Source organism: Drosophila montana, unplaced genomic scaffold (assembly GCF_035044405.1).
Source record: "Drosophila montana isolate Dmon_TW-CO22-7 unplaced genomic scaffold, ASM3504440v1 contig_1_1, whole genome shotgun sequence".
Taxonomy (NCBI): Eukaryota; Metazoa; Arthropoda; class Insecta; order Diptera; family Drosophilidae; genus Drosophila; species Drosophila montana.
In genome coordinates this window covers 1806657-1818941 of record NW_026996920.1, presented here as the reverse complement: position 1 = coordinate 1818941, position 12285 = coordinate 1806657, and the positions used below count along the sequence as shown (strand labels likewise).

Here is a 12285-nt window from a genome sequence, read left to right as displayed (position 1 = left end):
CGAACGGCGTCCTGGACGTTGGCCTGGATGTCAGAAACTTATCACTTATAATATTCATAATAATACAACTTGACAGGCGGGCTACTATCTGCATCTGCACCTGGAAAGTATGGCCAGTTATATCTGCAACTGTAGCTCGATGGGGTCCCTTCGGTGATTGGTGGTCATTCAACTCGATGGCTTCTCAGTCTTCTCAGTGTCGCGGAGGCTTTATGCTTTATTTGTGCACACTGCGATGCTCGTGATTCGTCCAGATACAGCTGCATCGGATTCGTAGCCTGATTGGCCTCAGTTTAGGTTGTATTTATACCTGATGAGCATCAGTTGCCAGCATCAGTTGCCAGTTGCACTCTCTTTGTATGTGGCCCGAGGCGGATTTTGCCATATTTATACACGTTCCTGCTTTGGCTGGTTTTGCTTATATTTATTTCTTGTATGTCTCCGTCAACTTCTACGCTCCATTGCGGGTAGTCAACATTTTCTTCGTTTTCGTTTTGTACCCATTGTACCCATTACACATGCGGCAATCGGGTATGCTGAATTTTACGCATTTAAGTGCTTGACTAAAGATCCAGCCTGCTCGTCCGCCTGCATAGGAGCATCTTTTACTTTATACTTGGAGTTTATTTGAGGTTTTACTAACTTACCCACCAAATCAACTAAGATCTTTCTTTGTGGGCTACATTTGGTTTTCCAGCTGAATTTTATGCAAAATAAGCACAGAACTTATTTATGAATTAGTTTTTCTTAGAGTGGAGTAGAGGAAAGCTTCTTAGATTACATTAAGTTTTTGTTATGGAATTGCGAAGCTGATTGCAGGGTATTTGCTAGTCAGGCAGGGCAGGCGGGCAGGCACTCTTACTTGTTTTGACTGTTGTTATAATTGTTGGACTGTAAAACATTGGCTTTGATATGCGCACTTTCTCCTTTAATGCTTTTTTCTGCTAACATTGTGTTCGTCGTCATCCGACGAGCCTGATCCGTGAACAACAGTAGCCGCCATCGCCTTCGTCTCCGTCTCCGTCTCCATTGCCGTCTCCGTCTCCGTCTTTGAGGTGCGAGTATCTGTGACTCCAACCGCTAATTTGCGGCTTTCCTCAAGTCGAGGCACTTGCTTCCGTGTGTCATTCATCAGCCACCCCCACTGTTCAGTCACTTGTTTGATTTTTCTATCCTCTGTGGCTTTCTTTTTTTTTTTTTTTGGTCTTTCTTTTGACGTATAATTTTCCAGGCGGCTGGGAAATTCGGTGTTGATTGGCGCTTTTCAGTTTCGCAAATCTAACGATTTATACAATGTACAAGAAAAGCAAGCAGATACCCTGTACGCAGCGCCAAGTTGCGGTAACATACATTCAAAATTACATTTAACAAAAGCACACGCAAATTTTATTTTTAACTCCATTTCTGAAATTAGATTCTGAACATAGATGCTTAATGCGTGCTTCGGATTAAGTGTCCAGAGTTGGAAGGAACAATCTACAAGGTGAAAAGAAACTATCTAAACTATTCAAACAATCTTTAACCGGCATGTTTCGTCCAAGAGGAAAAGTTTCCGATAAGTTTTAAATTCATTTTCTAAGAGATCTTTGCGAATGATCTTACACCCGTCCAAACCTGCACCTTCATCACAAATCAATCAGGAAAAACCGTTTTATGCATTGAGTAATAAATATATATATATTTATATATATATATATATTTGGGTATTTTATAAAGAACGGATAGATCACGAATATATATATTTACTTTGTGGCGAGACGCTTCTTTCTGCGTGTTGCACTTTCACTTTTTCATTAATTTTCAATGTGTCTAATGAATATTAAGAAATCCTCGTTATTCGAGGACCTAATGCATCAGGCAGGTAAAGTACAAATGTTTTTTAACAAGACATTGTTCTTTAAATTAAGGCAAACTTTATATTTATTTATCGTGGACAAACTAAGCACCAAATTAAAGATATATTTGCTGAAAAATATATTGTTCAACAATGAGACATATAACATATATTTATGTACGCAAAAGCAGTCGATCCTCTTGTAAATATACCCCATGAACACAGCTTGCTATCTTTTTGCGTACATTTTTGCATCAAAAACTTTGAAATATGCCCACTGTGCGTCGTCAAAGCTTAGTAATGCATGCCAAATGCAGAAAACCAAATGTATCAAGACAGATCTAACCTTCATGAAATGAACTGAAATGGCCTTTAAATGCCACCCCACAGTCTCCAGCAGGGAAAGCAACCAACTCGGTGCTGCTCAGCTGGCCCAAGTAGCGGCTCCATCGGGAGAGGACTGTGGACTGTTTCTCGTTTGTCTTCGCAGATACGCCTGGCTCAGTCCGGCTGGCCAGATTTAGATTAAAGTTTAGCTTCAGTTTGTTTTCTCCCATCCCGAGCGGGCCAAAGCGCCAGCATTCAGAAAAAGTTGCAATCGCCACTCGACAACTGCAAAAATGTGGCCACTTCACCAGCCAGGAGCGGGACTAGGGAGCGGAACTGGGGAGCGGGAATGGGGAGCGGGAATGGGGCTAGCTGGCAATTTGAAAAGTTTGCAAAGCGACTGCCGCCCGTTCGCATGACTTGTGGCTGACAACGAAGTCGCTGGAGCAGCTAAGCTGGGCCAAAGTCCATTGGCCGCGATTTATTTTGAGTGCTGCATTCCCTTGCCTTCCTTGCCCCACCGTGCCACCGTGCCACCGTGCCGCGATTATTGAGGTTGTGTTTGGCCCGAGTCCGATTTCGCTGCTGGTTGCATAAGTTGCGACAAAAATTGTTCCTTTCCCAGTTTCTTAGCTGATCGCGGGTGCATTATAGAAAGGGGATTCCCCATAATAAATGCATAGCTCTGAGAGAACACACAATCAAAAAAGTCCGAAGTGCATTTCCCTTATGCTCGCAATCTGAATTTGTACTTTGTTTTTTCTCATAGAGAACTTATTTGTGCATTCACATCATTATTTATTCATTATTATTGTTCATAGTTGGAAACTGCTTCATCTGATTAGCTGATTAATTATAATGGGTGATTATCAAGATTAGTTCAATGACTTTAACTACAAGCTTTATTTGTTTTAGCTATGTCTGTGAATTATTAATAATATAATGTATCTATTTAATATAATATATTTTCTATTAGAACTAAAAGGTGATAAGGTCTGTTCGCCTGATATTTCAATATTGAAGCTTTCTTAACACAACTTTGTAGTTATTTTTGCTGCGAGCTATGTATAATCAGACAACTATGAACGATTGCAGTTATATGCGCAAATTAGGAATTATTCCTCCAGATAACTATATATTGTCGAACTCACATCCAAGAGTCTTAAACGTAAGTCCTTCTGTTGCCCGCGTGGATCTAGTTTGCTTTAAATCATCGATAACCGTTTATATTTAAACTATATAGACTGATATTCTTACTCTTACATAAGGCGAAATAACGGTAAAAAGGGTTTTTTAGAAATTCCACCCGCAAGTGTGGAAAATTGGCGGAATGAGGTTGTGTGAAAACGTTTTGGATTGTCGTGTAAACGACTTCAGACTAATTTTTTGAAGTTCTTTGTGCACATTTATTTGTAAGGTACATGTTAGCTATGCAGAAGAAACCTGGTCCGGGCAAAGCTGGGTAATTGCCCGCTAGGAGACTAGTTTGCATAGAAAGAGAAATCATGCGTGGAAGTGTGTGCAGTTAAGTAGCTATGTGAGAAACAGGATGTGACTGGCTTGGGCGCGGGCGTAGTCTGAATATTGATTTACGCAACGAATGTTACAAATGTGGCAGCAATATTTAAATGTAAAAATCTGTGCCACAGAGCAGCGCGCCGCTAAAATACTGAAATTATTTGCAGGTTTTGATTAATTGGCAAATATTTTTGGCCTCTCGGCTCGCGCAGAAACGCACTCGAACACATAAACACACTTTGTCTAGATATTTGTATCTCGGACGAGAAGCATTCTGCTATTTGCACATTGTCAATGCGCCAAGCAGCGTTTGGCGTAGTATTTAAGAGAGATACAAAGATACATTATGTGCGAGGCTGCCAAGTCTTGGAAATTCCCTTTATTGCATTCTTTCCCACACCAAGCGGCCAACCAGCTAGCTATTGATGCGGAGACGAAGCCAAGCTAGGCCGAGGAGGAGAGGAGAGCAGAGGAGGGGGCAGGAGGAGCGACTCGGAGACTGGCACTACAATATCAGAGATACTTTGGGCCAGAGATACTTTGCAGGTTGCGAAGAGTGTGTCGGCTTGACTGCTGCAGGGCTTATGCCGTCGTAGTCATTTACAGTGTCGTAAATTATATTAGAGTGTCCCATTCCGTTGCCGTGCGAGGCTGCCACAAAACCCAGTCAAGCCGGCTCGAGCAACTTTAACATCATAATCATCAGAGTGATTATTGCGATGCGGTGGCTGCCACCAAATACACTATTTATTCAGTTTGCATCTGTTTTACTCCTCACACAGCAAACAGTTCACATGCATTCACGATTTTCCAAATTTTCTTTTGCCACCAAAGTTTTCAATTTATTCGATGGCAAACACATATGGCCTGCACTGAGCTATTGTTAGTCTAGACATTTTTATACCCTGTAACCGCTTGTCCATCTCATTAAGAGACTTCCGTCTTAAAATAGAAGTCCATTAATATCATATGAAGATCAAATTTACAAATGACTGTAGAACGATGGCAACGAAATGAACTTTTAATTAACTAGACATTGCACGCAATTAATATACCCTTCTTTCACTTAACGAAATAATCATAAACATGCTTCTTCCGTTCTCTAATTAGAATTTCTGTGTCAACCCACATCTGTGTAAACAAAACTTTTCGCCTTGACTTACTGACTGACATATTGACAGTCCCAGAAAGCTGGCAAGATTCATTTTTTACTAATACTAAAATATCCCAGACCGAGTAATGCTCGCCAGTAGATAGTGGAGAATATTAACTCTTCCTTGTGAAACTAACGAATTCACATGAATAAAGTATAGAAGTAAAAATAAATGTATAAATAAGACAGCTAAGAATAATATAAAGGCATAAAATTAGACTTGGGTCTTTGGGACGAGATATCTAATGTGAAGTGAAAAATAATTGTTACACCTGTTGAGCCAGGTTACCTAATAAATATTATTATATATTTATGTTTTTTGTTTACAATGTTTTCTAGGCTCAGTTAACTTAACTCTTAGCATTGATATCTGGAAATTATTTGGCACAAAATAAAAAAAAACTTCTGCAATTGTTGAATTCTTTGCAATTCTCCATTAATATATATGTATATGTACATAATTCTGATTAGCAAACAGCAAGTCGGTAGCTTAAGAGCTGAAAGCTACAAAAATGCGAAGCTGCAAGCGAAAAACTGGTTCTTCTCACGCAGACATTCGCAAGCGCAAGGTAATGCTCAGGTAAACACACACACTGACAAAAGCGGAGATCGCCATGTTAAGCTCGCGAGTGAGCTGCACTCGAGGCAGTCGAGCAGGAACCGCTTTGTGCCTTATGAACTACTTACGAGTAGTGAAGGGTATCTATAGAAGGAAGGTCGAATGCATGTGCACACATACACATACATGTACATGTACATGCATGTGTACATGTATGTGTGTTACGGCAGGTCGGAGCTGGGCTTGTGGTATCTCCTAGTCGGGTACTCTTGGGTTGCTTCTTCTTCTTGTTATTTTGTTGTGCCATGCATTCGAATTCTACCTCTAAACTTTACAGTCTAAAGTTCAAATGTTATCGCCAGGCTGGATTTTTCGTTGGTGTAGTTATAATTGATAAAGTCGACGGCACCATTCTCAGAAATTCGGTTTCTGACCTTTGGGGGTTATCTGTGAGCTACATTCTGTGGTAATCTGGCTTTTCGTTTCTATAATTGTTGCTCTAACGGTCGATTTTGCAAGGGAGTTTGTAAACAATTATTTCCAAGCACTTGCACTTATTGCATTGTAACTGATTAACATTTCCCCTTGGCTCAATATGAACAAAGTTTCATTTCATTTGTTCGAGTTCGTGTGGAAAATGTTCAAACATGATCAGATGACGAATAGGTTGCGTTCGTGGCATTCTTGAAAATGTTAATACCAGCGTTAAGCCAACTGCAACCCCAATATGAATTGCAGTTAAAGTGCAACAGATTTTCTCTTTTTCTCTTTCGTTGCGGCTGGCTCTCTTGGACCTGCTCTCTTCGCCCACACAAAATGCAACGTTGCGGCTGTCTTTACCGGTTTTGCTTTTACTACGATGACAACGCGGCCGCTCGTTGCTTTTTTACGTATGTGTGTGTTCGTATGTATGTACATACGTGCGGCCTATCTTTTAGATAAATATGTATCTAACGGTTGATTGCAGTAGTAAATGGCGCTCAGCTGTGCGGACCGGCCACACACTGGTTATGCGGGCGACTCAACAACGACTTTGACTTCGGCTCGGCTTCCAGTTTCGATTCCAGTCGTTTAAAAATATTTCGGACTGGGCGCGTTCCAACACGAGCGTTCCATGCAACATCGCCGTTGCTGGCTGCGTCGGCACGTTTCGTGACTGTTCGAGGGAACAGCGCCAGCATTCCGAACAGTCCGACATTAACTTTCAAACTGTACGGTTTGGCAGAGTTTCCAGCAACGGAGGCAGCAGCGCGTCGTGTTCGATGTTTTCACTCTGCCACTGCCACTGCCACAGCCACAGCCACAGCCACAGGCACAGCTACAGCCACACACAATAAAAACTCAAGCAACAACAACTGGTATTGGGCATACTGCAATAGGCGATTGTTTGTTGCAAAGTTTAAGCAATTCAAGTGAGTGCGCGAAAGAAAAAGAAACGTCATAACGCATAACGAAATTCGTATTAAAAATTAATATCAATCAAATGCAAAACACATGTTCAGGGCAAAAAGAAAATTAACCGAGTCAAGTTGTTATTGTTATTAGCTCGCATCCTGCTCTTTGTGCATAGATTTTAACGTATTCGGTTTTATCTCGCTTAAGTGTATGAACAACAAACGTTTTCACATCGCGACAAATACAATTATTTCTTTTTTTTTTATTATATTCATGTATATTATTTTTGTGTTGATTTTGATTTAAAAAACGAATCCGCTCTTTTCAATTGTAATATCCGGTGTAGCGGAATTTCGCTGTGTCTGAATCTGATAATATATGTGTATGTGTGTATGTATGTACATACATACATATTTATTGAAGTGAGTGCGTGTGTGTGTGTGCCTGCTTGCTTGCTTTCGTGTGTGCATGTGTTTGCGCGCGTGTGACTGTGTGTGTGTGTGTGTGTGTGTGTGAGAGAGAGAGAGCATGCGATACACATAAACAGGCTGAGTGAAATAGAAAATTGAGCCCAAGAAGCATGGAAAGCGTTCGAGACAATTTTTGTCTTCTTTTGTTTATTGAATTTATCGCGGTGGCAACATTGAGGTTATATAAAGATTAATAGTTTCATTTTCGACTTACTTTTACCAGCGAACAGAATATTTCCTCGCAGCTGACATACATATGTACATATATCGAGCCATAAGTTCATCAAATTCATATAAGTCCAAAAATCAAAAAGTGCAATCAATAAGTGCAATAAAACGCATCAACAGCAACAACAAATTTGTAAATATCGCCGCTGTGTTCATTGTTTTGTTAAAGCGATTAAAACAATTTTAGCCAATTCTCGAATATATAAATAAAGATCAATAATACAACAGTTAAATAAACAAACAAACAAACGTGCAATTTTTTGAAACATATTTACAATTAGTAAATAAAATACTTAGACAAAACGCCGACGTTTTCAAACATTTTCCCAAACCAAACCAAACACTACAACAACAATAACTACTTTTGTCCACATTGTTGATAATTAACTTTAATATAACAAAAATTAAAGAAATATTAACTGTATATGCCTTGAGGATTATATCAAGACTTAAAGCTTTCACGAATTGTAAGTATACAAAATGAACTAATTAATTATTTCGAAACTTGTATAAGTCGGCGTTTGCGTTTGCTACTCTCACCCAATTCTTAAAATCTGAATAAAAAACAAGAATTTAATTAGATATATGCATAAAACCTTCTCTCCATTAATTGAGTAATAAAATCTGGGTAGATGGCCAAAAAGACTGCGTTCCAGTTCGAGAATACTTTCCCAGCTCTTTCGTAGCTCGTTAAATTTAACAATATTTCCCACAGAAACTGAATTTGGCAACAAAATCGGAGTAAAAATTAAAAGACAAATAGCTAATTTATATACAGGCAAATTCACACTAAAATCCGAATTTCGCATCAATCCATCTCCATCCATAAAAATAATTCGGTTTCGTATTCCCCTCATGTTCCCCCGCCCTCGAATGTGGTCACATAAGTTGTCAAGGTTTTCGTGTAGGCTTTTATCTACGCTTAGATTTAGACGAGGGTTCGTGGAAGGGGTTGCGGAGAGAGGAGGAGGAGGGGGGGGGGGCGTGTGCTCGTCAAATTGATTGTTTTTGTTCATGATAACAAAATACATGCAATTTTGTAATTATTGTTTTACGGTCTGTTTGAGACGATTTCTGTAGCCCGTGTTTACTGTAGCCAGCATTTAGTATGTCTGCGCGAGAGCTTCACAGCTTTTGCCATGCCCCCTGCACTTGATTTTGCAGCGCAATTCTAGCTAATATTTGCCCGGATTGTTTCCGATGCATTTTGGGCAGCGAACGGCCCAATAGATCGCGCATACTCTTCCCCCGCCCCTGAACTCAGTGAACCACAGTCCAGCCGGAGCACAGACAGAATCGGACTTTAAGCACAGAAAGTTGCGTGTTTGTTTAGGCTGGAAATCAAAAACAGAAATTACACAGCGCAAAAGCGAAGCGACACGTAATGGATTGGTACGAGATGACGATGTTGTCAGCCCTGGGGTTATTGACTTTTCCATCTGCGCTGGCCACTTCAATCGTCATTGCCCTCATGCTTTGTGCCTGTGTTGTGCTTGTGTTTGTGATTATGTTTATGTTTATGTGTGTTGCTTGCGGTTCTTCGCTTTTGGTTAATTTTCTTTTGACTCATCGGCCGTCGAGTGTACAAAATTAATATGAATAAATTTGTTTTTATGCTTCAAACGAAAAGGTAACAAGTAAGAGTGCTCCATTCGCGAGTGCTCGACTATAAGATACCCTCTACAAGGCTCTCGATTGCGTAGCATACGTTGATAAGATAGGACATCTTTTTATACACATTGACTATATAATCTAGAGAAAGAGTCTTTAATACTTGTTCTTGCTTGTATGCAAGTCAACTCTATTCCATCTATCCACAACTCTATTCGTTTTCCCGATATTGAAAATGGTCGACACCAAAATAAAAAATTCAAAGAAATCGTTTTATTTCCTCAGAAAATGCGAAATTGGTCAAGATTCCTTTGAAAACGAGAAAGTTTTCTATATGAAATTCATTATTGACTGATATTTTCTAAAAAAAAAAATGGATAAAATTTTGTTATTTAGAAGGAGTATGGAAGGATTCGACAATTTTGGTTAATATATATTGAAAAGAAAAAGTTGTAAATACAAAAAGTTCATTTTTGAACAGTTTCTTATGTATATTGCAGCTATATTTATAGTAGTCGGATGTTGTTTCTGCTAATATATAGTAGGGCATCTATATGATACAGTGCTCCGATCTAGCCGGTTCTGACATATGTATGTTCTGTATATTAGAATGTTTTTGTGTATGTAACCCGCAAAAATGAACATATCTTTGCTCAGCATGTTGATGATCTGCAGTTAAAGCAGATTAAAGCATGTTAAAAATAATGAGAGCTAGAGATTAATGCTAATGCAAATATCAAATTTATTTCTAAGTATCGATAGCTAACCCTATTTTGTGATAACACAACTACCGATTTTAGATCAGTCTATTTAGCCATATCCCGGAGTCACATATAGGACTTGTAGGTAATCATGGATGTTAATCAATCATCAATCATCTTTTCCATAAATAGTGTTGGATAATGGTAAAAAGAAGCCCAGTCGTAGCATTCTCTTTGTGTATTTTTATGTGTGTGTATACAGGGAATTTGGGATGTTTGTATCGGTAGCTCGGTGCATATTGTTTGTTTTTTTATTTTCATTCAGTTTTACTGGGAAAAAGTTTGCATCTTTATTTCGGATTATATATGTATGTACTTAATGAATCGACGCTGAAAATGTATTTTTTTTTTATCGGTTTTGAGGAAATGTTGAGAAACTATCAACAAAATTAGTTTCCCCTAGATATAAACTTTTTAGGGTGATTCAAATAAATTATTAGCTGGGCTTGCAACTTTAAAGTAGTAATGATTATTATTTATAATTGTAATTGTTTTTGTAATTGCTTTGCGCAAATGTATGAAACGCGCAGAACCAGTTATCTCCAAGCCCATAAAGATCGGCATCTACAAAGGTAGAACAAAATACACACTCTGGCTTTTAAGAGTTATGTCCTAAAACCTTGAAAATTTGCATAAAGTTGCACTAAACATTTTAGAGTTTATAAAGACTCATCTTTGTTAGAATTATAAGACAAAAAGTGAGTTCTTTTTGGGTACCTTTTTTTTTTGGATCCACTAAGTTCACGTTTTGTGGTCCCCAATTGAAATCGTAAAGTTACTCAAAGCTGTGCAGGGGTCATCACGCAAAAGAGTAACCATTGCCCGAAATATCAATTCGAAATTACAATGTTATTGGAAGCCTGTTAAAATTATAGCACAGGAAAAAAATGTGCTGCAGGAGAAAGGTCCATACTTGCAGCTGTGCTGTGAGTTGTGCATGTCCTGGTTCAGCGCGAAATCCACAATGTCGCCCGGAGGATGGGTTTCAGATGCACACGCCATCTAAACGGTCTCGAAAGGCGCGGATTACCAAATGGGACTTGTGGTACGGACGTAACCTTAAAGTATTCAAAGAGCTGGCATACACGTTGGAGAAGCCCGTAGCTGAGATAGCCGAGTTAATGTATAATATCACGCTGCAGAACTTTAGTCATATTTTGAATCCAAAAGGCAAGGGCTGGAACCATTGCCGCGTACCCCTGTGTCGCTCGGATATTTGTGATCGTTACCTGTCCATCTTTGACTTGGAGGGGAACCTGCGTGATCCAACGCATCCCAGAAGTCTGTTTAGGCTGCTTCAAGTAATTAAGACCATTTCAACGTCGGATAATGCCGATATTGCAGAGCCTCCACAATCAAGTCCCATTCATCAATTGGCCACGATTCCTTTTGCCCAAGAAGTTCAAGGGAATAAAACTTACAACCCTCTCAAAAATATCGACTTCGAATACCTGGGTAATATCAAGGCCAACGAACTATGGCAATTCGATATGTATGGCAAAGCAGATGTACACCCAACCCCATCTCGAGTGCACGCTTCCAGTAAACCAATAGAGCGTCCATATAATATTTCATTTAACGCAGCGAAATTGGAACGAAAATCAATTAGCTTGCTCAACTCCGATTTGTTGTTGCTGGATAAGAGGGGTCGTCGACGGGGCCAAGGCAGCAAACAGCTAGGAAGCTTGCGTTTGAATCAAAAACTCATTTTGCATAAAATGCTACAGAAGAACTTGAACGATGAGGATCCGAGACGATTTCTTGACGCCTTGGCCAAAACAGACCTAAATGAATCCCCTTCAAAACAGTTGCAACACGCAAAAGCAGTTAAACAAATATCCAACTTCTACTCGGATATAGTCAGCGATGAGCCCAAGCATCGGCGTACGGGTGCAGGCTTCAAAGCAAGAAAACAGGAGCGCCAGCCTGAGTCTCAGCCGGCAGAAACGGATGTACAAAAAAGTCCGGCAAGAGAACGTAGGTACTTCGGTGAGTCCCTGCCCGTACTGTTTCACGAACCTTACGACACGAACAAGAGAACCACCTGGCTGCGTCGTCATCCGGACCAGCTGCGCATGCAGGAGGACGGGCAAGTGGGTATGGCCCGTATCAGACGCTATAGACGGGAGTCACTGTTGAAGGCTATGCAGCTCGCCCGTACTCGATGGTCTATTCATAGCATAAATAGCCCGCCGGAGGAGCCTGTAGTACCGGAGCTCCATAAGAAGCCAGAGTATAGACGAGTGTTTTCGTCCACTAGCAGGCGTTTCAGAAAGAGCAAAAATAACCGAAGTCGATAATACTGGTCCAAGTTATCTATGAGTTTCTGTTTTAAATAAAACTTATTACGCACACATCCTGTTTTAAATTTATAAGTTTTCCAATGTTCTGCGCGCCCTCCTGCCGTCTGCCGTTCAGTAGAACGCTGA

General features: G+C 39.9%; 2 protein-coding genes across 3 annotated transcripts in view; both read left to right on the top strand.

Moving 5' to 3' along the window:
* mtgo (miles to go) overlaps positions 1-12285 on the top strand; it is a 60225-nt gene that overhangs the window by 11264 nt on the left and 36676 nt on the right. Inside the window, exons 1-2 of one of the 2 annotated variants that reach the window (XM_064679363.1) lie at positions 6578-6803; positions 7480-7951. The exons of the other annotated variant lie outside the window; for it this stretch is intronic. The gene's annotated coding sequence lies outside the window, so the exon portion shown is untranslated. Of the gene's footprint in view, positions 1-6577; positions 6804-7479; positions 7952-12285 lie in introns of those variants that run through there. 2 annotated transcript variants of the gene reach the window in all.
* Positions 10680-12210, top strand: LOC135426318 (uncharacterized). Its single transcript, XM_064679373.1, has one exon. It carries the CDS (start codon positions 10744-10746, stop codon positions 12154-12156), a length of 1413 nt encoding a protein of 470 aa, XP_064535443.1. The 5' UTR covers positions 10680-10743; the 3' UTR covers positions 12157-12210.

Coding starts and splice junctions, on each gene's coding strand:
- LOC135426318 (XM_064679373.1), top strand. CDS start 10,744: ATGTGCTGCAGGAGAAAGGTCCATACTTGCAGCTGTGCTGTGAGTTGT.